Below are 27,900 nucleotides of genomic sequence, written 5' to 3' on the forward strand. Positions count from 1 at the left end.
ACGGCTGTAAAACACGATGAAACTAATCCTTTGACTTCAATGGTTCCATTAATTACATTAGCGGGATTCTCGCCTGTTAATAGTACTGGCGATAATCGATAGGCCTTGCCCGATCTGCCCGCATGTAGTTCTAGGGCGCCGATCTTCCCGCTGTTGTATTTAAAGGGCGTGCTGTGGGTGGAGTTTGAACTCAGTGGAGTCAGAGGAAAAAAAAAAACCATTTCCCTGGAGGGGGCGGGGCAGGGGCGGGGCATTGCCCAGGGAGGCGGACACTCGCTCAGCACTGGAAACTGCTATGTAGTCCCAGCTCGGCCTGCAGCGCCAAAGCACTTCCGTCTTCATGGCAACCAGAACGCTACTGGTAAACTGCGAGAAGCAAAGGTGAACCTGCAGTAGATGGCAGGAGTAAAAGCATTGATAGGAGGGACGGGGCAGGTTCCGGCGTACAACAGGGGGGCGGAGACTCACCCAGCACTGGAAACTGCCAAGCAATCCCAGCTCGCCACAACGTGCCCCGCCTCTCCTTGCCCCTGCTCCCGCCAAGCGAGTGGAACGCAGACGCTGACGTTCATCTGACACGCAGCGTCGGCAGTTCGTAACTCCGCCCACCTTTAGAACTATGAATGCAGGCGGCCTTATACATAATTCACCAATCTGTAGCGCCGCTGCATTGGTGCAGGTAGACCGTCGGCCCCGTGTTCAGGAGGGTCCCCGGCCGCAGCGCCGCTACCCGCAGGCTCAGGGACCCCTCCCGCTGTACACTCCATCCATTACTTCTCAAGTCCAGGCGGCACGGCAGGAGCGGTGTGTCCGGATATCACCCAATCTCCAGAGGCTGCAGGAGCTCCGAGGGGCGGTGGTTGCCACGTGGCTACTATTTAATCTTTTAATGCCTGGTAGAGATCTGCGTTCCTGCACGCAGATGCCAGGTGGAAAGGAGGTGAGGTCAGGGGTCACTGACCGCGGATAGCGCAGCCTAGTGGGAATACTGACCACCCAGAGATCCGTTATTACTGGGCCCCCCTACTGTGGTTAATACGACTACAGCCAGCTGGAATTATTTTGGCTGGCCGCAGCTAAACTGCCCCCCCTCCCTTGTTGTAGCGCCCATAGGGACAATGGGGGAACACCATGATCCCCTGTTGCAGCTGTGCCCGCCGCGCCAGGGAGTTCCTTCAGCCCTGCTGTGATGTGAGGTTGTTCTCCCTGCCAAACCGCCTCGCATTAAGGGGTTTTCAGAATTGCAAGGGTAGTATTGGGGTGTAAATCCTATCCAGATGTCGCCCTCGTCAGTCTGCAGCAGCCCCTACATGGCCAGATGCAAGTCACACCCAAGAATCTCAGGTGGCACTCACATTGGAGAGCACATGGCCATGGCCACAACTTTTGATTTTTTTTTTAACTTTCCTTTAAAGTCCCCCTGGGGGACAACAACCAGCGATGCTTTGATCGCTTCTGCAATATGATGTAATTGCTATAGTATTACGTCATACTGCATTCTGACAGGCAGCCTATCAAGCCACCCCTTTCAGAAGGCCCCTGGCAGCCATGACACCTGCACGGCTCCCCCAATCTCACCAGGGGGGGGGGGGGGGGCATACAGGGTCCCCGAACATTGTTCAGGGCATTTAATGGGTTAATAGCCGCGATCGGCCTATTGCAGCTATTGCCCGCGGGTGTCAGCTGTAGTAAACAACTATTGCCCGCGGGTGTCAGCTGTAGTAAACAGCTGATGCCCGCGCTGTATGCAGAGAGGTTGCCCAGTGACCTCTGCATACATACCCCGACGCTCCAGGATGTAAATGTAGGTCCTGGAGCGGGAAGGGGTTAAGGGCGCAGTACTAGAGTGAATATAAAGAAATTCATCAAGAGTCATATAAAAAAAAAGGAAGACAAGGCATTTTATTGGCAAACCAAAAACATTACATTTTATATGGATAAAAACTAGAAGTCACGTGGTTGTTGTGCCGTCCGCTCAGCTTTTATTACACAATTTCCGTCTGTTTTACAAAACGCAGAAACTACACAGGAATCTAAAACGTCATTCGTTTCCAGATATTTTACCTCCACGGGTTGCTCAGAATTATAAAAACATGGTTGTTGGTTTCCAAAAACAGCACCTCCAGTGGTTGTGTGTGGTATTACACCTCAGCCCCATTCACTTCACTGAAGCAGAGATGCAATACCAGACATGACCTATAGGTGTTGAAATGTTTCATAAAGACAGCATGTTTTTCTCATCCTGTACAACCCGCTAACACAATCACCTCTTTGGACAACTGCAAAGATTAAAAAGGGTTGAAAACAAAAGTGGTCACATAAAACAGTCCTTTGTTTAGTTGCTATGAGCAACGCCTCCATTATTGTCTCTACTTTTAGGCCCGGAGAGGTGAAGTCGTCATTAAAACTGCAAATTAAAAAAAAAAAAAAAAAAAACGTAAAAAACTCTTCAGCAGCAACTCCTATATTGATAAAACATTTTAATTTTCAGCTTCATGAAATCAACACAAACTAATTACTGATCTGGTGGCTAACCAGGTAAGTAGTGAGAAGGGAGGGGAGGGGGGGTGATGAGGTCCTTATTGCCCAGGAGGAACCAATCAGAACTCAGAAGTTTTTGGATAATGAACCCTAAAGTCCAATTGATTGCTATGGACAACAAAGCCCTTTTAAAAAAAAAAAAAAAAGGGGAGTGTCCACATTTGAACACAAATGTTATTTTAGGTCCTAAATCTGGTGACGACTTACCTTCCATAAGGTTATATAGGATCAGAGAGCCAATTTTGTGATAAAGAGCTTCAAAACCCTGTATTAAAGAAAGTTAAAATAATTCTGCTGGCAGACACCAGTAGGGGGAGCTCACTGCATACAATGTATAAGCAGTATACAATAAACTCTTCAGCTCTCCTAGTGGTGACTGTAGGGAGTGAAAGTGTTTAAATTTAACAGCTATATGCAGGGAATTTGGAGCTCTGTATCAGAAACGGATCCTTGACAGCTATGAAGAGCTTATTAGGAGTTTGGAATTTTGGACCGTTTTAGAGGTGAACATTCACTTTACGTCTCTGATAGGTTTGATACATGAGGCTTGATTATTTGTCATAAACCACACTGGACCCGAGTCCTAGCACTTTAGTGATACCATTTGTTTCTCTTGGCTTCATTCAGCAACACATGAATCCCAAGACCCCAGTAGTCTTCTGCTACCAGCCATGATGCAATGGTTGGATCCAGATCTCCCCCATCCAGTCACAGCCACGTTCAGTAAAACAAGGTAATAGTCAATTAAAATTAAAAAATTCCATTTGCCGCTAAAGGTTTCCATCAAGATAAGCCGACAGCTACTGTTCATGTGCGACAGGAGATTGGACATTATTTTGGAACTCCGGCAACGATTTCGGATTCTATCCCGCAGTGGTCCTCTCCACGAAGAATCTTGAAGAAACCTGTGAGGAAAAACAAAAAGTTACCAGGATGGCTGTTGGAAATAAACATTAGAAGGACATGACTGCTTTCTTCTACAAACAGCGCCATTCCTGCCCACAGGTTGTGTGTGGTAGTGAAGCTCAGCCCAACTCGGAAGGTGGAGCACCCCTCACAGTGGTAAAAAATGTGGACTTAAAGGTAAGTGGTGGCCACATAGGTGCAAAGGACAGCAGATGGAGCGAAATGGGTGGAAAGTACATCGAAATAACCAGAAGGAAAAAAAAGTTGGGTTACTGCACAACCTTCAGGATTAAAATCGGACTTTTTTTATTAACAGGAATAACCGGAAGAATAGACACATTTCGAGGCAACAAGCCCCTTCCTCAGTGGTGCACGGCTCTGAAAAGAGTTGGCCTCCTCTTTCTTGCACACATCCGAGCTGTCAACTAGTGTCAAAGGCTTTATGTCTCGAAAGGCATCAACTGTGTAGGTTATACCTTAAAGGGGATGTCCAGTTACCAGACACCATCTAAAATGACAAGCAGAACACTACTTACCCGTCCTCTGCTGCAAGGATCCAATTGCTTCGCCGTCTTCTTGGCGATTGTTGTAGAAGATGCTGCCAGCGGGATTCACCTGACCGCTGCAACGCCACGGCACTAAACTCCTGGGATTATGGCACCTAAGAGGTGAGCACTGGTGCCAGGAACATGGGTAGTGATACTATCGGTCAAGCGAATTCCGCCGTTGTACTCTACAATAATCACCGGGAAGATGGCGGGCAACATCGCTGGATCCCCACAGCAGAGGACAGGTAAGTACTGTTCTGTTTGTTATTTCAAGACAGTTGGAGCAATTGGAGAAGTGTTGCCTGAAAATAAGACAACCTCCTTAAAGCCATGTTCACACAGGGGAGATTGTTGTTGTGGACCTTCTGCATGGAAAACCCATGGTCTTTACAGCAGCAAAGTGACTTAGAATGTCAAGATCTCACATTGGACAAAAACTGGACACTGCCAACTGCATATCCGGATGAGAAGAGTACAGAGCAATTTCTTTCACGCTCACCATCAGTCCATTTGAAGGAACGATTGTGCCAACGGCCTCGTAGGCTATAATAGGGCAGTGTGCCATCTGAGCAATAGACAGCCTGAATATATGGCCATCTAATGGGACCTAAGGTCTCACCCACATGAGCATATGGCCGAATATGCAATGTGCCCCAATGCATTGATTGCACCATTTTCAGTCTGACAGTAATTACACAATGGTGGTCTAAGTGGAATGATGTCTGGGCACGTTCTTTCCAGGTGGGAACACTGCAGCAGGCCAAGCTGTGAATAACCGAAGATACCATGGAGGACAGCATGCGGCAACATCTAGTCACCAATGAGGTTTAAGCTAGCCATCAAGAGTTTGTTCCAATGGTTAAACTTTGTATTCCTTTGCTCAGAGGAAATGTAGCCTAATTGGCCAGAATCAGGCTGCACACAATCCCTAGGGTCCCATTGGCATGTCATATATATGGTATGCTGTAAGGCACCGTAATGAGGTTCTCTTCATTAGTAATAATATGTGTAAGAAGAATATGTCCATAATACAGTATGCATTGAAATAGAGACATAACGAGGTACAGTGTGGGCTTATAGATGTTCATCAGTTCTATATCGACTATTAACTTGGAACTTGTATAGAGCCCTAATGGGGTCTATGTGGGGTCACCATTTGAATCGGGGCATCTTGCAGTTGATTAGTCCTGCTCATCTACTATCCAGTAACCCAATATCTACCTACATTGAGTGGCCAACTCAAGGAGAGCTATTTTCCTAAAATGTCCATGTGACTATGAAGGCATAAAGATTTTGTAACTCTATGGCCACTGAACGGAGAGTTGGGGGGAGTAATGGGATCTTTAAAAGCACTATGAACTAAGGTTACTGGCTCTGGACCGGAAAAAGCCGATTCAAGGGATCTGGCTTTCCTGCTCACCTGCCTCCCTTTACTCTTACTGTCCCGCTTGTTAACCCGACGCTCAGTCCATAGAACAGACCTGTCTTCATTTTGTGCATGCATACTGTCCTCTCATTATGGAAGGGAAGGAGTCTGCTCAATGGGGACGATGAAGGAAGGTATGAAAGTCACATCCCCAGACTTAGTGACCCCTGTCCCGTGAAGCCATAACCTTAGTTTACGAGGCTCATAAGACCTGACAGGTCCACTTCAAGCCTTGCAGACCTACAAAATCTGGCGACTACTTCAACTGAAGGCTACTTTAAACCCATAAAATGAGGCGGCCCCCACATTTGCATGTCATGGTAGTTTCCACCCTCTTAAAGACTGAGGGGCATACTGCCAGGATATGTGAGAACATTCTGATTTCAGGGTCCAACTGTCAGGACCCCCACTGCTCTTGAGAATAGAGAAGAAGGTCGCAGTCCTCGTTCAGTTCCCCATTACCCTTAGGTCTAAGGGGGTCCCAGAAGTTGGATGTCCACTGATTTTATAGGGTATGACGGCGTATCGTTAAGATGTACTATAACGTCAGGGGAACCTAGTTAATTTGGCTGGTAGAGCACAGATGGCAGGGCCCGGATTTAGCCAATTAGGCTGGGCCCCTTACCATAGTACCACCCTATATGCACAAGGCACCATACTAGTTTTCCAATGGTATGAAGAACAGTACAAGTAGCATGGCCGTACCATTATCACCCCAGTCTGTATTCCAGGAGTTGGCGCACAGCCAGTATGGAGTCCCATCCTCTACACCCCATCCAAGGATCTTAATAGCGTGACCTCCGATCTCCTCACCAGTGACATGGCGGTACACTCCTATAGAAGGATAAAAGAATGAATCAGCACAGTAACACCAGGACATGATGGACCACATTGTCATGGAGTCATTATGGTTATCATGGTTGGAGGACACTTACAACACAGAACATTTATAATGCAATTGTCTTTCTAGTAGGCTAATAAAATATATTCCCTTGGACTCAGACACCCACCAGTCTTGTATGTAGGGAAGTCCTCATACACCAGGAAAGCGCCCTCTACTGGGCCATTCTTGTAGATTTCCGCCTTGATCTCATCTTGGCTGCTTGGGACACTGTAGGAATCAGAACCTAAAGTGCAAGGTAACAGAGATCTTATTATAAAGGGTACATGAAAGAGTGGATATCCTTCAAAGAAGGGGCACAATAGATACTTTTGGCATAACTTAAAAGGGAACCTGCCTAATGCACCACAAACTAACTTATAGTGCAGTTAGAGGAGGTGACAGGAACCGGGTGATATATTTTTCATAATCACCCCATTTCCGCCTATGATTTTTCATGCTGGCAGAAAAACTGACTCTAGTCTGACTCTACCATGAGCTCATTCTTGTAGAAGTCTATAGGAGAGCACAGGACTCTGGGGGGGGGGGAAAAAAAAAAAGAAAAAAAAGTCAGATTCTCGGACGGTGAGCGGACTCCAAGTGGGCACCGCGGGAACCAAGGTGCGGGTGAGTATGAAAAACACAGCACTTGGCTCCTTGTTACCTGACCCAACAGTACCATAACTTAGTTTATGGTACTTTAGGCAGGTGACAGGTTCCCTTTAAAGTGTATCCATCAGCCACCCCCTTCCAAAAAAAATTTTTTTTTAAAAATGCCATAATATAACCTAGCTCCTTTTTTTACCTTTACAGGTAGTGCAACAATTTCCATGGGGTAAGTTTTTTTTGTTTTTTTTTTTAATCAGCGCAGGTATATTATACCATGTCTGCTTCTTTAGACCCAGAATCTTAGTAATCTCTGATCAAACTTGGAGAAAACTGATCAATCTATGGGCAGCTTCATTTTACAACAGACCGCCATGATTTACCGATAGGTCCTCCATATCCTCTCGACTATAGATGTGCACTCACCAAAGTGCTTGTCTTTACGGTAGTCTGGAGCGTAGCCCGTCTCGCACTGCTTCACACATTTTGGAGTCTCCCCTTCCTCGCCCTTACATGCTGGACGGGAGCCGTTGACATGATGCTCGCAGGGCGGGATGGAATATGGTCTGCAACCTACACAAGAGCAAGAGTTACATTAAAACACAAATGTAGCAGAGCTGAACTTTAAACCCCACCCAACTAAGCTATAACATACAGTAAAAGCCTTCCCAACCACATGACCCACTTACCAATATGAGAGTCATAGAGGCCCCCGGATACAAGACCCTTCTCAGTCCAGAACTTCCAGGCCCCCGATGGGTATCCTCCATTGCAGCTGGTAAATTTTGGAAAATACTTGGTCAAAACAGTGAAATAATGCAATCTGCAGCAGATACCCCCTTCCTCACAACTGGCCAATTAGGAATCATAAGATCTCTACAGAAAACATGTGATCCTATCAATATGCAAATCAAGAAAGGACTTTAGGAGGCAACATGGCAATGGGAAACGGAAGTGTAATGTGCGGGCTTATTACTGGAGCTCTCCCCTTACATGGCGGTTATATAGCAGATATAAGGCTGAGAGTGGAGTTAACATCTTAGATGCTACGACTCATAGCATCCACAGCATTCAAGGGGTCAGAGCGAGAGGGGTGGGGCTCCCTCTGCTACTAGATGGGCGCTAAACAGCTGTTGTGCCAGCCTGGGGCCTAATAGACATGCTGTGTGCGCAGGAGGGGGAAATCAAAAAGTTAGTAGTACAATCTCCTCTTCCTCAATTCATATTCTAAAATTCTAAACCATTGGCATTCCCGTACCTGTAAGTGTTTAAACTTTTAACCCCTTCCAATCCATCATTCAATTGAGGATTTCCTAGCGGAGGGCTGGCTGTTTCTGTCATTATAGAACGGCGCCATCTGCTGGCTAAAGCCAGTAACTACATGATGGGATGTGTCAGAGCAGCACATGCAGCCAGCAGAATAGTGAAAGTGTATGAAAGTGAAGGTCCAGAGAAAGATAACATTCACATGGCCAATCCTGTCTCACCAAGGTTTATGAACCCCCCTCAAAACCCCAAGACCACCGATAAATGCCCCGTTGTTTAAGGTCTACTTACCCCATTCCACACTCCATTCCGCAGCAAGAGAGAAGATCTTCTGCAGAAACCTCCACATTCACCTTTGCATTAGAGTGCACACAGACACGATCTGAAATGGCCTCCACAGCCCCGAATGCCTAAGACAGATATAAACTGGTTAGAAACCAAGAGGGAAGACATCTAAGAGGTAATCCCGAAACAGTCACTATGCACTCACCCAGCAGGAACCACAGGAACCTTGGTCTCTAACCTCCTTGAGTGTAGGACAGTTTGGCCAAGCTTCCCGAGCATCAAAGTTATCCGGCAGATCCATTAGCTCAGCAAAGGAATACCTATAGCATAAAGGGACAAGTTGGTGTAATAGTTACAGTAAGATTTACAGGAAACTAGTAAGTGTAGTGTGCAGTCTAGAAGAGGTCCCCGCTCATCCATTGTATATAACACGGAGGGATACAACTCAGGCCAGTCAGTCAATAAACGGAGTGGTGTATGTCACAGACAAAACTCAAGGCCCCTTTCTGCCGCTGCTTGACATCACCAATCCCCTCCAACCAGAGGCGTAACTTAAAGCTCCCGGGCCCCGATGCAGAAGTTGTAACAGGGCCTCCAACTATAATGCTTTACTCATAGTACTGGGTTCCCTATATGGAGAAGAGAGGCCTCATGGGCCCCCTAAGGCTCCTGGGCCCGGGTACAACCGCATCCCCTGCATCCTCTATAGTTACGCCCCTGCCTCCAACCAGGAGTCCTAGCACCTTCATCCCATTTTCAGGATTTGAGTACATTTTTCATTTCCCACAGAGCCTATAGAAAGAACTGTATGGGCTGCCTGTATGACTACAGTCCATGCAAAAACATGCATTATAATCCACAACATTTTATCTAGTGATCGCTACTAAGTCAGGTGTAACGTGCACTAATAAATAAAAAAGATACATATACAAAAACTCAAAAAAAAAAAAAAAAAGTTTGAAACTTTTGTAAATCACGCCACAGTAGGTCACAACAACTCCATTCAGTCAGTTGGGGATTCAGCATCCAGACCCTCACTGATAAAGCTTGTTTGACTTAAGCCCTAGTCTTAAGAGTGACCAGGCTTCAAGAAAGCATCAAGACACGAAGGGATGCAGCTGTGCCTGCCAACACCAAGAGCCAGCCAGGCACTACTGGAAAATACTCTTTGCCTGCTCTAGCTGCAGAAGAGCGCACCTCATCTTTACTCACATTTATTCTTGGGGAGAGGCCACAATAATATTTCCCAAGCTCAGCATAAGTTTTTTGATGCCATTCTATGCACTTTCAGCTCTACAGTTTGGGGCCTTTTTGGATATGGGCATCACATTTAGTTTTCACCAATCCATTTGGAAGGCTGAATATATTACAAGTTGGTGCACAGGAATACCTGAACAAAGCTCTCTGAGGTCTCTTGGGTGAAATCCATCCCATGTGTTGCAGTGCACTGTGGGAGCTGGTTTACAATGGGCATCGGATCAAATAATCAACTAATTAAAATGTAACACAAGAGCATTTCCAACAATTCTCAGCAGTAGCGTCTAACATAACCCGGATCTCCATGCTGTGGTTTCACAGTAGCCGGGGGCTGCTAGACAGTGGCAGGTTAAGTAGACCATCAGTCATAGGCCGTTCACATAACCTATACCGAACTAGTGAATTTGCAGCAACAACTAGAAGACTTGACTGCAGACTTGGGAGGACACCATGCGATCCATATCTTACCTGACCGGCAGTATCTTGCTTCCTCCGAGTAGTGTGCCGCAGAGTCTCTTCACGTAATTAATGTCTCCATTTGGAAAATTATGACCAGCCTGAAAGATAAAAGGGAGCAGAGAATGAAGACTTAACAAGCAGCTTCACTTCCCAGAAGTTAGTAGGACCATTCACGCAAGCGGAATAGGCCGCATGGCGCACCACAAGCCACGATACATTCCACATTAAAATCTACAGGCTTTCTGCAGATTTTGATGCAGAATTGAAAATGGCTTAACCCTTTCCAATCCACTGTCTGACGTCTTCCTACATTCTGATTGAAGCTTGTACAGCTCCAGTGTCAGAAGACGGCCGACGGGGTATTCTTACCATCTCCGCTGTCAGAGCCTCTCTGGCGCACACACACTGGCTTTAGCCAGCAGATGGCACCGTTGTATAACAGGAAAAAGAGTAAGCCTTTTAGGAAACCCTGAATCCAAAATTAGATTGGAAAGTGTTAAAACCTGCCTGCAATTCCGCATCAAAATCCGTAGTTAGACATGAAGATTTTGGAGAGGAATTCCACAGCTGCAGATTTGGATGCATCTTGCAGCGTAATGTTGCCCCGTGTGAAAGATCCCTTTGACAGCAGTTTTGTGGAAAATTCCTAACTGGACTTCGTTCCAGAAAAAAAACCCTAAAAACACATACAAGTATCTTTAAAATCTCAAGGAACCACCCTGCCACTGACTGATAGCAGCATATACCCCTACAAAAACCTCACAGGTATACTGATGCAAAAAAAACCTCCTTAAATTAGATCACACAATAAAACACAAAAGGCATAAAAGGACTAAAAGAATAATTAAAAAAAAGTTTCAATATCAAATCATATACCACCATTACACGGAAAACATAAGCATACTCAAGACAGTGAGGAGCAAAACTAGCAATAATGGACCCAGAGACGGCACATATATTGAATACATTGAGAAATCACAATAAAAGTAATAATACACATATAAACAAAACCCAAAGTTAATAAGCACATAAAGCCTGTAATACGCAAGTCTACGGAACCGAGGACAATCGGGAAGTTCGAAAATAGACTATATTGACCTGGCTCCATGAACGCGGCTCAGGCCTCATGCACACGGGGCAAATTAAGCAGCGGATTCCATGCTTATCGGCAGGCGCGGGCGATCCGCTGCTCAATGTGCCCATTGATGTGTGTGGAGATTCCTCTCTCCATGCACCCCAGCGGATTTCATTTGTGGCCACTCCGTGCCAAAAATCACAGCATGCTCCATTTTCAGAGCGGATACGCAGGGACGGCTTCCATTGAAATCAATGAAAACAGTCCCTCCAGCAGCACTTCTCTAATGAGCAAAGTAGATGTGTCGCGAATCCGTGTCATCGCCTAGGCGACGGCGTCCTCTGTACTGCTCATGTGCGCCGGTGGCACATCCGCATACAGAGAGAAGAATTCTGACAGGTACGCAGGGCAGCGGCACAGGAGGATTCAGTGTGGGATTTCCCACACAGAATCAGTGCGTGCCCGTGTGCAGGAGGCCTTACACCAACTCATACTGTGCCAGTTACAGTACAATACTCGCCCCAACGTGCTCTAGTCAGCCTCGTAGGGAGGCAACTATTGTATGCAAAGCACAGGTATATAGTGTGCATAAGATTGTTCACCCCTGTGATGCAGATGTAATGGCACGCGCTCGCCCTGATGTAGGATTCAATTGCCCATGAGCATGTATCCATGTCACCACACTGATGGCTAGCGTTGAAGCCAAAGTAACAGACACCAATGTAACTGCTCCTCAACGGCTTTTTGTCCTCATATGTTTTTGTGAGTAACGTTGGCGTAAGAATTTATATTTTTGTTACTGAAGAATATGAATTTAGGCGATACTCAAAGGGTATCACAGCCTTATTAATCAGGTGTGCCAAATGTGACGTTGCACCAGAGAAGAATACAGCGTGAAACAGACAAGTGAGGTTTCAAGATTCATTTCCTCCTATGAAGCTCTTTATGGAGTACATATAGGATAACAAACATTATAGCACTGGCTGATCATGAGCAGACACCTGACTGTCATCTAATTGTAGGACAGATGGGTTTTCCTAACTCAGAATACATCAAGTTATTCTAACGGTTGCAACTGATGCGGCAGTTACATTATCTGAAGTTTACATGTGAACGTATAAGATTACTAAATGCTGAAGCTGGCAGTCCTCTTATCTAAGGCTTCACATTCTGCTAGAGCCTCACCCGCTGCAGATTTCTGATTCTGACTGCTTTTGCCACAAATAACTAAAGTAGAATAAGGTTTAAAGCACCATTTACTCTTAAGGCCCATTTACACACAACAATTGTTGTTTGAACGACTTTTTTTCCCATAAATCCTGAGCATTTAAAAACTTAAGATAATCCTTAGAAATCCTGGCCATTCCCCTCATTAGCTATGTAAACTGTACATGTTTGCTCGTTGGGCGTGTGTTTATGCGAGGAATTTCTGGCCAGGAAGTTTTTAATTAGCTTGAAGAAAAGCCATGGTCTTCGATCAGCATGAGTAAACAAGTGGTCATTGTGTTTAGCAGGACAATCACCCCCCCCCCCCCACTCAAGTCGTTAAGGCTTTCCAAGCACTTCACTAATATTATTTAAACCAAGTGAAAAGTGAACAAACTAATGAGCATTTTTATGCAGGCTGAAACTCAGTGATGAACAAGTGAGCCAATAGTGCACAATGGCTTTGCATTTACATGTAACTATTATGGTGCAAATTAGTTTGAAGAATTTTAAGCGCTAATCAATGCATGTAAATTGGCCTTTACGGGTTGATCTACATGAAGACTAAGGCAACATGCACACGGCCATGTGCAGTACAGATTTTCCCGCGATGTCACTAGGCGATGACATGGGTGCCTACAGTCTATCCGGAATTGACATTCCAGTTAGGTTCCAGGTCGGACTGCTTCCATTCACTTCAATTGGTTTCCATTTGTGTGCATGAAGAATCACTTTGGCATAGCAAGTATTTGTTGCGGAATCCGGGGGCAGACGCCCGCCGTGGATTTCGCAATTCAAATTTGCCCATGTGCATGAGGCCTAATACACACTCTGACCAGTTATTGGGGAGAAATTCTGGAAGTTGTGGAAACAATAATGCATACCATAAAAACACAACCAATAGAAAAAAACAAAAGCAAAAAAAACAAAAACAAACAAAAAAAAACAAAGTCCCCAAATTTCTCTCTTCAGTCAAGGGGTTTGTTCTTTTTTTAGACATCCCATAGGGAAGGTCGTGCAGGCTTCCTAAATGGTTGAAGGTTCAAATTCCCTTTAAAACACATCAGCGTTTTCCAAATACTATAAACAGGTTATAAGGACATGTCAAAATTTTTGATCCCTGGCGGTGCAAATGCTGAGACCCCCACGATCACTAGAACAAAGTAGCAGAAGCGCCGTCACTGCTTGCTAGCCGAAGACCAGGTCAATAGAATGTTTATAGGTCTCATCAGCAAGTAGTGACAGCGCTCGGACGATTGCTTCTGCGGCGTTGTTCTAGTGATCGTGGGGGTCTCAGCACTCGGACCACCAGCCATCAAATGTTTGGACATTTTCAAGTCCTTGGAGAGCTAAGTGATGTTGTATAGTGTTACACAATACTGCTGCGAGCTCAGCAAGGTGAAGTCACAGAACTCATTCTCTCCCTTCCCCGTTACTGCTGTCTCACCGGTTCTCGGGTCCCTGCTGGTCTTCACTTCCAGATGCAGGGAGCTGGCAATAACTGCTTCAGATCATGTGACCACTGCAGCCAATCACGAGCTGCTTTCTGCCTGTGAATAGCTGCAGCACTCATGTTGGGTTATCATCACTCCCCTCCCGGAAGTGAAGTTCAGTTGGGACCAGAGAACTGGCAGCAACGTGGGAGAGCAGAAGGAAGACCATGTGTTCTGTGACTTTGTTGCTGCAAGCAGAGTGAGGTTTTGTTTAACACTGTGTCCCCTCTACACTTCAGGGGTCTACACTTAAGAGGGGGTTTCTGGGGACAGTTCTGGAACTTTTTTTTTTTTTTAAAACACATACAATGGCTTTACTTTATTAATGCATTTCCGGTATTATTGTACTTTGTCACCACCAGGAATACTGGTGGAGACAAGTGTGACAGGCCGGTGACGCCCCCTGTACCTGATTGGCTGCAGAGGAGGCTGGTGTGCAGGTCCTGCCAGGGCACTAAAGATCCAACAGCGTTAAACCTGGCAGCAGTGGCAGAGTTCAGAGGCAGCCTGCAGAGGAGCCCTGCGGCAAAGGTGGGAGCGGTGACAGGGTCAGGAGATCATGTGTTTGCACAGGCTATGCCAGCAGGGAAGTAGAGTGAGTGGCAAGGCTGCTAGAGGTGGCAGCGCAGCCAGGAGATGCAGAGGCAGCGGTTGGGGTGCTGGCAGGAGTGACTGCCTGAGCCGGCAGAAGAGAGAGTGCCTTGGTGCAGCGCGGAGGTACAGTCTCCAGGGGACAGGCACTGAGGACGGCTGCTCCGGGTAAACTTCTAGCAGCAGCGTCTGTATAGATTGTTGCCTGGGCTGCACGGTTAGGGTTAGGCTTAGAATATTCACTGTAAATGCTTCCATGCTATCCCTGTAACATGCAAGTATTTACAGTTAATAATTTAAGCCTAACCCTAACCGTGCAGCTCAGGCAACAATCTATACATACGCTGCTGTGAGGACCTTACTGAGGTCACCCAATCAGGAGCTAGGAATGAGACAGGGGCGTTCCTCCATGCAAGCCCCGTCACACCCCTAGCTTCCTGGTGGTGACAAAATACAATAATACCTGCATTTCCAACAGATGTGTCCAAAACTGCGCCAGAATTCAAGGTGCGCAGAGTTTGAGACAAGTTTACAATAGTTTGCGCAAAACAAAAACAAGCTCGCCCTTTTTTTACCCCTAAGTGGGTGTGGCTAGTTAGTGTATCCCTCCGACACATTTATGAAGTGATACTACAAAGTGGCTCTAATAAAACCAAATGAAAGTTGGTATAAATGAAGAGAAATTTGAAGCAAATCCAACTGCATGGATGGGTTTGGGTTTTGTTTTTGTTTTCTTAATTTTGCCCCCGTTGTTGTTTTATCAAAATCATTTTGAATGTTGACCATTACATATTAGTGAATGATACAGAATAAAAAAAAAAAAAAGTTTTTATGGAAGGAACCACATTTCCGAATGCAAACTGACTCAATTCTGGCGCATGTAGTAGCGTTATGCAAAGTTCGGCACATTTTGTGCTGTAACAAGGATATGGTAGTTTTTATCATGTTTTTGCCTCATTTTATGTGTTAAAAAATCAGTAATTTGATTGCTGGCTACTTTTCCATATTAGTACATGAAGCGGAATCTAATTTGGGGTTCAAAACATTTAGGAATACAAACTGGCACACGCAGCACTGCCAGGCAAAAATTGGCGCATTTTTGGAATATCTTCCCGATTTGGGGCGCAGCATAAATTGTACCAAAGTTCTGCGTTACTTTTGTAAATTTGGCACAATTTACGTGAGCCTTGTTGGCCAATCAAAGCAGCTGTAGGGTCTTGGACTAATGATCCATACTAATGTATAGCATTCATCAGGTAGTCAGAGAAGTGGTTCAGCCATCTTTGTTTTTCCAAACGCGGAGGGTCACGTTAAGCCTCGGTGTAAACTTGAATGTTTCCATTCATGACAGCAACAGGAATCTAAAGATTTCTAATTCTTCACCATTTTAAGAACTTCTCGTTATAATTAACCCCTTAAAGTTATTTCTTGGGTCAAGTTTGAAATCTATCCCCTTTCCCACATTACAGACCCTATGAATATACTCCCCCCACATATGGCACAGCCCACCACCCTCACTCACCTTCCACGTAGTATTTAGTTTATTGATATAATTGACCATGTCACTGGACAGAGGTTTGAAGTGGGGGACATGGCGGCAGCTGGCGAAAGAGGCCAGGATGCATAGAAGGGTCAGCGATTGCCACATTGTTGCAGAATTTCCCCCTGTGGAAACATAAAACATCAAGTTAATTTAGAAAAAGGAAAAATCTCAGGTTTAAAAGGAACAGTACAGAGGAATATAATCTCTCTCTGTTATCAGCCATTTAAGACCAGGGAGAGGCTGACTACAGTGTTCTTATATGGGATGATGCTTTTGGGGTACTGCTACTCCTCGAACAGATCACCAGCTGGTGCAGTGAGTCTTAAGGCCTATTTACACTGAAAGATAATCACTCAAACGATAGTTTGAGTGTCAGTTTTGAGCGATCATCTTTGCATAACTCTAAGTAGCTAATTAGCTACTTAAGAGTTAATGTAGGAGGAGCGGGATACCGCTGCGATAGCTCAAAGAACAAAACAGCCGTTTTGTATATGCAAACAGCTGTGTTGTTCTCAGAGCTTTCAGCTGGTAGAGTTTTCGTGCACGATTCGTTCCTCGCTCAATTCTAGTTTTCTAGAATTGAGCGATAAACTCTTATCAGCGGTGCTGGCTGTTATCACAGTTGGCAGCACTGATAAGATTCTTTCAGCTCGTGGCCCGCTGGCAGTTCACAGCGGAACACAAGCTGTAATTGCGGAGAACAATGCAGCTGTTTGCCTATGCAGAACAGCTTTATTGTTTGCCGAGCGATAGTGGCGGTGTCCCGCGCCGCCTGCCTAGCTCTTTAATAGCTACTATAGACTATGCAAAGATGATCGCTCAAAACTGTCATTTGAGCAATCATCTTTTAGTGTAAATGGGGTATTAGTCATTGGGACAGCTGTTGGTCTATCAGTGATTGACAACTATGTGTGTGAGTGTGCATACTGTGAGGGCTGTCAATCACAGATAGCCCCGCCTATTGGACTGTTCAGCTCTTAATGAAATATAAAATTAATAAAAACACAATTTATACTGACTTTCCCCATAAAACTATATATCAGTCCGCTCAGCTCCTCCTGATCTAGAACATGTTGCCTGCAGTCTTGACAGCAAGTTCAAGATGGCAGACTCCCTTCAAGCGCCCAACAGTTGTCCAAATGAGATTGTGTGAAAGCAGAGGAAAGCTAGTCAAGTCCCGCAGCAAATACTGCCCACGCTTTTCCCTGCCCACCAGTGGAAATCAACAGTGAATTTCCGCTAGCAGGAGGGAAAAAAAAAAAATCGCAGCATGCTCTATTCTGAGCGAATTTCCGCCTGGACGGCTTCCATTAAAGTCAACGAAAGCAGTCTGTCCTGCGGCACTTTCGCACATCCGCAGCGCCGGACAGGAACGCAGAGGGTCACCACCGGGGCACAGGGTTTTTTTCTATTTTACTCCACAGAAGTTTTTAAAAAGTTTTCCAGTAACTGATGTGGTACATTATATACCACCATTAAAAAATATAGCTCATCCAGCAGCATACAAGACCTCATGCAGCTGTGTAGACGGTAAAGTAAAGTTATGTTTTGAAAGTAAGGGGTACAGACCAGATGTTGCTGCTCCGCTCCACCTAGTGGCCGGCGGTGTTAACTGCAGGTACAGTTCGCATTGATTTTAACGAGACCTCAGCCTGCAATTACAAGTACTGGCCACTACACAAAGCTAAGTGCTTCTGCTCCAACCCCTTGTGTAGCGCCTGATCAACTCCAACTTTTTATATTCACATTCCACTCTTTCACTGCAGGCAGAGGGGATATATTTGTGTATACATATATGGGAACAGAATCTAGTATACACACAGAAGAAGTCAGGAGCCATCCCATATTACAATACGCATCATCAATGTATGCAGAGACCGAACCAGAAAACAAAAATCCCCTCATTTCCGGTTATATCACCAGGAGGCGGTTTTTCAGGATTTGCCACAAGTGGCAGTTATAGATCATAAACAGTGATGCCAGCAGGTCAACGACTCCGTGCCAAGGAGTTACACCCTGCTGTACCAGGTAAAAGTGCAAGTCATGAAATCCTTTCAGTGTAATTATTCATTAACCCCTTCAGAACCAGAGATTTTAACTTTTTTTTTGGACTTTTTTTGTCCCCGCCATAAGAGACTCAACTTATTTTTCCATTGATGTAGCTTTTTTTCCCCTCCTCCATTTTTAGATTGGATTCACACGGATGTATATCGGCCGCGCTTTCATGTCTGGCGGATATACGCTGCCCCTCTGATGCATTGGTTTACAATGCATCGATGCACATGGATGCATTTCCTCAGCGTTAAAGCACCCAGCCGGCCAAGATAGCGCATTTCAGCCGGGCGTTTTTACGCCAGCAGTGGCTGCATAGACTCCCATGGGAGCCTATGACCTCTGCCAGAGAAGGGAGGTTGGAGGGAGTTGAGCAGCGTGACTACTAAATGCCCACCCCTTCCCTTCTCCTCTCTGCCGCTTACCAGCTGTTTACTAGTTGCCAAGCTCTCGCCCCCCTCCCATTACTGGCTGCTAACAAGGGGTTGGTGCTTAGCACACTAGCTCTTGCCCCTCCCCTTGCAGATAGCTGGTGAAGGGAGGGGGGGGGGGGGGGGGAAGCCCGCTTAGCAGATCTAAACTGTCTCCCCCCCCCCGCCCAATGGCATTGCGGGCTCGGGGTATACGTACCTGCTTGTGCCGTCTGAACGGCGTACAAACGTTATATATATGCGCTTGTTGGGCGGGCGACCATAAAAATGCATATGCCGGTGAAGTAAGATGAAAATCATAAAATGCATTTGCGCCTGTGTGCGTGCGTTTTGTTAGATTCTTCTTAAACAAAAACTGCTCCCCGTCTCCGTGTTCTGAAATCCGTGACAATTTTTATTTTTTTTGTCCACAGGGCTGTTTTTTTTGTGGGCTGCGCTTTAGTTTTTATTTGCACCATTTTGAAAAACGTCTTTTAGATCATTTTTTTAAATTTTCATTTCTTGGGAGCCAAGATAAAAAAATGCCAGAATTACAAAGAATTGTTTTTTGTCCTTCACTGAGCGGAATAAAGAGTGATATTTTAAATAGTTTGGACTTTTCCATACGCGGCGATACCAAATATGGAGGGTTTTAAATAGTTTAGATTTTTTTTATGGGAAAACAAAATGGGTACAGTTGTATTATTTTATTTAGGGCTCGTGGCACCAAAGTTATAATCGGAGATCAACAAGAGTTTAGCCAACTTCACACGGGTGACTGTGATATGGGGCCGTGAATCCTCCCCCAATATCGCGCTCCCCACCATGTGAGGGGTTTTCATGCCAGTATAGCCTCACATCTGTCAATGGGAGACCTCGCTCTGCTGCCGCCGGTCCCACTGAGAACAATGGCGCTGTGATGTCCGATCACGCATGAAGATGGAACAGGCTGAGATTTGCTTCCCACATAGCATCGCATTGCAGGAAGACATCGCTCATGTGTATGACCCACTCAAAAAAATGAGGTTCATATTTGTGCGTCTCGCAACACACAAAGGTCATGACATTGTGACGGAAGGCAGCCTTAATTTAAGGTAAAGTAGGAAAATGTTGCACCAAGACGGTTTAGCCCGTGATCTTGGTTCCCCAATATTGATAGGTCAAACTAGTTGAACTTTGCTTGGCAGCCGAAGTACACGATGGCGGACTCCGCTGATAGGCACTACCAGCAGCGGTTCACCACTAAGGAAAAGCCTAATGTCTTTACTATCGCTATGAATGCTGGGAAGATCACCTGATTAGTCACCAATCACTGTGGGTGATACATTTCTTCCAGGTTCAACCTTTGCTTGCAGATCAAGTTCTATTGAACCTAATAGCTCAATGTTCACACTGCGGAATTCCGCAGCGTGAAAGAAAGCTTGGCACGCTCTAATTGCCGCGGAAAAACACGTCCGGCTTCCATTGTAGTCAAGGAAGCTGGCCATCACCTGATACTTCCACTGTGAGCACAGTAGAAGTATTGTGTGAATACACATCGCCGCCCACTGCCAGCGCATCATACGCTGTACTGTGCATGCCTGATGGATGGGACTCAAGCGGCGGATCCGGAGAGGTGAGTATGGGGGGGGGGGTGAAAGGATTCCGCTGCGATATTCCACTGGCGGAGTCCGTCACGGGCATGAGGCCCAACAGGTTTTAATGAAACATATTTAGGCTCCACAAGGTGATTGAACTTGTGATCATTTGATCGCTTGTACTATAAACTGCAATACTTCGGATAAATAAATAAATTAAAAAAAATTAAAAAAATCAATCTCCTGGGCTCAGGGCTGCCACTGACTGTTTGGATGTGCGGTCAGCTTTGACCATGACATCTAAACAGTTAGCAGCTTCTGACTGCTGTCATCAAGCCTCGTAGCTGTCGGACATGGAGCAGACTCAATACAGCCTTCAGCTGCATAATCCATTTAGGTTAAGCAGATGAGAAAGGGTTAGAGGGTTTTCCTGCAATGAGGGGTCTTATCAGGACATATGGACATCAGATGGGTTCTCCTAGCCTTCAACCCTCCCCTCCACCCGTACAACCCAAAGAGGAGAGTTGGCATTTTCCCTGCAGTAGGCACCACGAGATAGGTCCATTTACGTGCACCAATTCCCAGCAGGATGTAGCAAGTGCTGAATGACAAAGTGTGTTTATTGCATCGGCCGAGGAACAAGCCATCGTTACTATGATGGTTCATCCATCCCCAAAATGCCAGCTGGACATCCTCCTGTTCACACGGGGGAATGTACAGCCAACCAGAGTCCATCTCTATGCTCACAAAAAAGCCACGCTCAGCCGAAGAACTATCGCTGTCCCTTTTACGCAGCCCGATGATCGGACCAACGTACGCTTGGGTGAATGTACCCAATAATTGGTATTTGGCCGATCACCGCACTCCCCAGCTAAACTGGGCCGGCTGCACACGGCCGGATTTGGATTGCAGAATCGGCAATAGTCACTGCACGGACAATGCGGCATTCCGCATCCATTAACAAAAATAGATTATATGCATGTCCACTCGCGGGAAAATGAAATAAATGCAGCATGCTCTATTCTGCAGGCATAGAAGCTGTCTGACCCGCGGCCCTGCTCCAATTGACATTGAAGAAAGGTTGCAGATTCCGTGTCATCGCCTAGTGACGGAGCGGGAAAAGCAGAGATTTAACGAAAAATCTGTATTGTGCAGGTCTGACGGTGAGCCTTCCGGACCATCCACAATACAGAATACTACAGGTTCCTGCAGCGGATTCCGACTGAGCGCGGCCGGTGACACTACTTGCCTCCCTTAACTGTACTGCGGATGACCGTTGAGGCTCGGCGCGGATCGTAGAGTCCATAATATAAATCCAGTCATTAGCCTGCCCTACCTGTGGAGGTACCCTAAATAATGCTGAATTTGTGCAGCCGACTCGTGCAGCAGCCTTCTAGTACTTGTACACAGGATGACCGTCAGACGCAAAAGCGACCAACAGTAGACCCGGCGATTATTGCTCCTGCGCCTTCGCACGGGAGTGATATCTGTTTAGTGATTGGAGACGTCTACCGGCCGCCCGCCTCCATTCACTGCAAACAGACAGTTGCGCATAGATGATTGATGGCCGTTTACATTGAGCGAGAATTTGTCCGCTAGTCGGTTTTTTTCCAGTAGCGACTAATGAGCGATTGCTCGGTTAGTACCTTGTTGGGTCCCGTGTTTACACAGAACAGACGGTTCATTTCTCACCAGTAGGATGACTAACATTGTACAAGTTGGTTCTACTTTCAATTTCACGTTACAAGAAGAGCCCAGTGTTGTACTGCGGACGAGCGTCTGGTGTATAAACAGTAACCGGAGATCATGTGTAACCAGTCGCCTCCAGTATCACCAGTCTGTAGATCCCATCAAGACTAAATATATATCTAGTGACCCGCACTATAGTACAGGGTGACCTACAGAGTCCAGAGAGAACCTACAGGAGGCGGTCTATAGGGCAATTCCCCAAGCAACGGCTTCAGAGTCAGTAAGCCAAACCTCCGACCCCTCAAGACTCCTGGAACTCAAGACTCCTTCAGATGTAACTTGTGTTTTAGTGATACATTTGCTGTATTAAGATGGTGACGTCCGGCTTCCATCATTACTCTGATAAAACAAGCTATTTATTGAAATACCATTTCAGAACACAAGAAGGTTACTAGATGGTAAGTCTGCGATACGCTGCGTTCAGTAAGGCTCCAGTCACATCTGCATTCAGAAACTCCGGCTCTGATCCGGTGGGATGGATGAAAGAATCAAACATACCGGGCTCTTTCACCTGGTAAAAACACCACAGAGGTGCCGGAACCGAACGGACCCCATTATGGTCACCAGGGTCTGTCTGCACAGCTTGGCTCCATTATGGGACGGAGCCGTTCATCAGGGGATTCTGCTTTCTTGCTCCCATAACCAGATTCCTAGCCTAGATGTGAATTTAGCGCGTGCGTGTATTTTAAATTTCCGGCAGAAACGTAGTAAAACATTTGCGCAGTCTATGAAATCGTTCTCAGATACGGTATTGTCTCCAGCAGATCCTCCTTCGTAGAGGACCTCAAATCTGATCTAATGATAGGGGCAGATTCACATGAATAGAACCGATGATTTCAATGGGTTTGTTCACATGCAAAATCCTGCTTGTTTTAGTTGCGTAAAGGGGCCGCAAGATTGAAAACATGGCCGCTTTCTTGTCTTACTGGTGCTGCCATATATGATTCCAGTAAGTGTCGTTGGGCGGTACAGTCTATGCAGTATGTGGACAAGAGCGTCACCGTTTCTGGAGGTAGTCAGCCATGTTTTCTGTCCTATGCAGCCTTCCAGTTCTTCTCCGTTTTGCTGGGATCCACAGAAACTATTACAAGCTGCACTTTAAAGGGGGTTTCTGCTTTGGACAATCCCTACTTGTTAAAATGTTTCCTTGGCATTAAAGGGGGTTTCTGGGTATGCAATATCAATGACCTATCCTCGGGATAGGCCATCATTATCAGATAGGTGGATAGCCGCTAATCAGGTAGTAGGTCTGTGACATCACGCTCATCAGACACATGACCTGAGAGCAGCTCCGTCCTATTCAAGTGGATGCGACTGAGTTGCTACACAAGGCACTGACTGTTTTTGGTGCCGTCTCCAGTATACAGTGAAGAGGCCGCGGCGCTCACCTCAGAACTAGGATATCTTTAAACAGGTGATTGGCCGAGAGGCTCAGCAGCAAGTCTCTACCAAGCCATTATGGATGACCGGTCCTAAGGATAGACCATCAGTATTAGAGTCTCGGAAAACCCTTTAAATCTGATCATAAAGTGTCCGCTCTGCTGGAATCCCCAGCTACCAACTGTAGCTTTTTGGCAGGTATCACCCATCAACATGGATTGAGAAACTCACGATTCTAGTTGGCCCGAGCAGACCAGCTGTGCGGCGCGAGCACGCTGGTGCGGACGCACTCAACGGGACAGAAGAGGGCAGACTGCGCAAGCGCGTCTAATCAAGAAGAAGGATTTGGTCGGCGCCAGGGAGACGGGGACGCCAACACGGGGGGGGGGGGGGCCCTGTAGGTAAGTATATCACTTCTGTATGGCCAATATTTAATGCACGATGTATATTACAAAGTGCATTAATACAGAAGTGTTTAACTTCACTTGCTTTAGCGGGGCAACCCCTTTAAGTTAGAAGTTTCCAGGACTCGGGGCCCTTTTAGATGAGACGATTTATTATTTGACCAAGCGAATTAAGCCATAGTTAGCTCATTCACTCTCGTGCAGCCCGTTTAGATAGGCAGATACATTCTTGGCTCATTCAAAAAAAAAAAAAAATCTTTAGAATCACTCAGACTTTCATAGTCACCATATAAGCGACTAAGAGACTGAACAACCGCTGTTTAAACTGAAGATAAATGAACGAGCCAACGATTTAAAGATAAAAATCTATGACCGAAAAGCGATTGTCATTCACTGTGTTTAGAGTGAACAATCATCATTCACTTTTGCTCTTTTGAATGATAATGTTCTGTCTAATAGCACCCCAATATTGATGGCTTAAGCCTCAGGACATGTCATCAGTATCAGATTGGTGGCGCTCCACCAGACATGACACCCACTGATCAGCTGCCTGAAGCAGCCCCAGTGCTCGGCCACTTTACTGCATACCAGGCACAGTGCCATATTTTTCATAGTGGCACTACCTGGTATTACAGTGGTGTTCCATTCACCAGATGCCACAATGCTCTCACTACTTAGAGAATATAGGAGCTGTAAGCAGTAGAGATGAGTGAGTATACTCGCTAAGGCACATTACTCGAGTGAGTAGAGCCTTAGCCGAGTATCTCCCCGCTCGTCTCTAAAGATTCGGGGGCCGGCGCGGGTGACAGGTGAGTTGCGGCAGGGAGAGGGTGGGAGAGAGAGATCTCCCCTCCATTCCTCCCTGCTCCCCAAATCTTTAGAGACGAGCGGGGAGATACTCGGCTAAGGCACTACTCGCTCATCTCTAGTAAGCAGTGTTTGTATTTTACCCAAATGAATGCACAAGTATCCCGTCACACTAGAAGCCTTGACCAGCTGCACAATAAAGGGTGCAAGAATAACCAGGCCCTATGCCTGGAAGAGCCAAAGACACCTATACTAAGGGAGTGGTCAGGGGCGGGGCTTATGAAGTATGATTTTAGCTTTGTCATTCTAAAGTACAGGGCAGTTAAAAAAAAAAAAAAAAAAAGACGGGGAACAGATTCTACAGCATCCAAAAAACAGTCAAAATCTTTACCATTAGTGCGGATTTTGACTGGAAATCAGCCGTGTATCCACAGCCAATTCCATACTTTGTGCCCCCCACAGATATCCTGCTGTCAGCACTCCTTGGCTTCCGGTTCCCAATGGCCTGTAGTGGCCTCACCTGACCAGGCCGCTGGAAACTGGAAGCCAGGGAGCATGTACTGCAGGAAGCAGTCGGAGGAGGTGAGGGGGTGTGCTGCATAAAATGAAATCAGCTGCGGGTACGCAGCCGCATTCCAGCCAAAATCTGCATTAAATGGTATGGATTTTGACTTTTTTGGATGCGGGAATTCTGCAGAATTCACTGTCAAAGTTTCCGCTCCAACAATGCACAGCATTGTCACCACGTGTAAACATATCCCAAGTAAGCTTGAGGTATGTAATAGTGACCCCCCCACCCCCACCACAGCGGCCCCTGTAGTAATAGTGACCCCCACAGCGGCCCCAGTAGTAATAGTGACCCCCACAGCGGCCCCAGTAGTAATAGTGACCCCCACAGCGGCCCCAGTAGTAATAAGGTTGGCACGATTGTTATGTTCAAGTTCCTATTGTCCGTACATGTGAATATGTAGTATCCAATATGCTAGTTCTATTATCCTCGTCATGGTGTACCTCCTGCAGACACAGGTCTCTATTAACCCGACATGCCGAATGCCTCCCTTTTTGTTTGGGAACTCATTTCTTAGTAGCTAAAGTTATACCTCTGCATAGACCCTACACAATATGACCGCTTCACTGGTCAGATATCGGTGAGGCTGTACTCTCAATGTTTCACCTGCGGCATTTATGGGACATATGGTGCATTTATCATATTATACCAGCATCGCTTCAGGTAACAACTAGTATACAGCACTGCTAAATATTCCTACATACAGTATAAAGAATCAGAGGTCTAATCCAGAACACAGCTATCACATACTGGTCACCAGCAGAGCGCCACCCTATGGCCTTTATAGTAACATCCCTGCAATTAACGCACTATTACTCAGCATGAAAAGAAAAAAAATCCCTACATTTCCGTATTCCCGGCACTGACTAAACTCCAAGCCTCAGCTGCATCACCGCATAAAGGATTAGTGCGGAGGACACTCCCAGTGCAGGGGGCAGCGGGTGGTAAACAAGGGCAGGGCACAAACATGTGAGGGGGCTGGAGACAAGACAAAGCAAGATGCATACAGGAACACTAAGGAGAGCCTGGGAAAACCCATGCAACACCAGCTGTGTGCATTACATTGTGCAGATGGAGGGGAGTTTAGTGTACAGAAATCCCATCTATATTTGCAATCACACCAACCAGATTGTCTAGAACAGCAAAATACAACAACTGCTTTAGGCTAATGCCCACAGACGGATTTCTGCCGCGTGAAACGTGGCGGAAATCCGCAACGTTATGCCACAGCTATTAGGTTCTATTGAACCTAATAGCTCAATGTTCACACTGCGGGGTTCTACTGTAGAAGTCTGCAGCGTAACATAAACCACGGCATGTTCTAATTGCTGCGTAAACACGCGGCCAGCTTCAATTGTAGTCAACGGAAGTCGGCTGTCATGCTATACTTCTGCTGTGAGCACAGCAGAAACATTGCATGATTTTGCGTCACCGCCGGCCACGTCATCTCCCACTGCTGGCGCGTCATGCGCTGTACAGCGCATGCGCCCTGGACGGGATTCAGGCTCCGGATCCGGAGAGGCAAGTATGGGGTCTCTGGGGGGCACCGTGACGGACTCCGCTGCGATATTCCGCTGGCGGAGTCAGTAACGGCCATGGGCATGAGGCCTTAGAGGAAGGCACCAACCTGCTCCATGCGGAGCCACAAGTCCCAGCTTACCCTCCTCGGACAGCCTAGTACTTTCACACCTGCGTTAGGGTCAGTTCAGGCTTTCTGTCTCTGCTCTGCTTTGGGAGGAGAGAAATTGAAATAAAACAGAAAATGGGGTTTTAAAAAAAAAAAAAACAAAAACACAGGAAGCTAGTGAAAAGGCCTCATTTTGCTTCCATTCCGTCAAATTTACGTTGTTATTGGACAGAAAAATAAGGGCTTCAGACTACGCTACACACCAAAACACAAACAAAAACCTAATGGAGCAGAAGCAAACTGAAGCCTTTCCATTTTTTTTTTTAACCCCACTGAAATCAGTGGAGAAAGAAAAGAAAGAAGAGAAAGAAATGAAAGAAGAGAAAGAAATGGGAAGACTACAAATTTGCTGTTTTTTTTTCCTGTTTTACTTCAATTTCGCTTATCCAAAAAGGGAGCAGAGAGATAAAACCCCATGAGCTGACCCCAACACAGCTGTGAAAGCAGCCATATCCCCCCATGCCGACCACAGCCGGCACATGTGCTGCATATACCTGCTCTCCCAGGCAGGAAGGGACTGGTTTACTAATAGGCTCTGCTTTGGATACAATGTAACAACAGAAGAAACAAACATCTGATACTTTGTTGAAGATGTACAAGAAATATCTTCCTCCAGCAAAAGTCCTGAAGATTCAACTAATGAGCTGCAGCCCCTTAAAATCCAGAGACCCTGTAAACCATGGGGAGGGGGGCATGCGTACTAACTACAACCCTATGAGCTATATAAGGGCAGATCCAGCTGTTACATTGTATCCACCTATATATAGTCAGCACACAGGAGAATACAGAGTATAAGCAGCAGGAATATACAAGGACAAGAGGGGATACAATGTAGCAAAGCAGCAGAGCTGATCTCTTACCAGTGCAGCAGCAGAGGATATACTGGGAGGAAGTCGCCTCCTCCTCCACATATAGGCTGCCATGCACCGCCCTGTACACCCGCATGACTACTCACATGACTGCTGAGGACTGTGCCAGCCCAGCCAGGGCACAGCAGCTGAAGGGCACTGCCACTTGTCATGCCACAGACAGGGGAATCCTGATGACACAGTAATGATGTCAGTGGGGGTCATGCACTGTACAAAGGGTTGTGCAGCTGCATTAACCCTTTAGGGCTCATTCACACGACCATACTACATATTTCAGTCCATGAACATGCAGCATAGTCACAGACCAAAATACGC

The 27,900-nt window shown here is 46.2% G+C and overlaps 1 protein-coding gene across 2 annotated transcripts; it reads right to left on the bottom strand.

Annotated features, from left to right (window-relative positions):
• Positions 1–1,877: 1,877 nt before the first annotated feature.
• CTSB (cathepsin B) lies at positions 1,878–27,609 on the bottom strand. 2 transcript variants are annotated; one of them, XM_066595174.1, is made up of 10 exons: positions 27,577–27,609; positions 16,062–16,204; positions 10,184–10,272; positions 8,664–8,778; positions 8,465–8,583; positions 7,597–7,682; positions 7,334–7,480; positions 6,432–6,548; positions 6,127–6,255; positions 1,878–3,446 (listed from the first exon to the last, which is right to left on the bottom strand). In XM_066595174.1, exons 2-10 carry the CDS (start codon positions 16,185–16,187, stop codon positions 3,373–3,375), a joined length of 1,002 nt encoding a protein of 333 aa, XP_066451271.1. In that variant the 5' UTR covers positions 16,188–16,204; positions 27,577–27,609; the 3' UTR covers positions 1,878–3,372. The 2 variants fall into 2 exon arrangements, with proteins under 2 accessions (XP_066451271.1, XP_066451279.1); XM_066595182.1 differs by lacking the exon at positions 27,577–27,609 and adding an exon at positions 26,690–26,710.
• Positions 27,610–27,900: the final 291 nt, after the last annotated feature.

This window comes from Eleutherodactylus coqui, chromosome 1 (genome assembly GCF_035609145.1).
Source record: "Eleutherodactylus coqui strain aEleCoq1 chromosome 1, aEleCoq1.hap1, whole genome shotgun sequence".
Taxonomy (NCBI): Eukaryota; Metazoa; Chordata; class Amphibia; order Anura; family Eleutherodactylidae; genus Eleutherodactylus; species Eleutherodactylus coqui.

Bases quoted from the DNA above. Each gene is read 5' to 3' on its own strand.
- CTSB (XM_066595174.1), bottom strand. From the start codon at position 16,187: ATGTGGCAATCGCTGACCCTTCTATGCATCCTGGCCTCTTTCGCCAGC. The intron at 7,481-7,596 runs GTAAGTGGGTCA...GCTCTTGTGTAG, and splicing joins CCTCTATGACTCTCATATTG to GTTGCAGACCATATTCCATC. The intron at 3,447-6,126 runs GTACGGCCATGC...TTTTCCTCACAG, and splicing joins TACAGACTGGGGTGATAATG to GTTTCTTCAAGATTCTTCGT.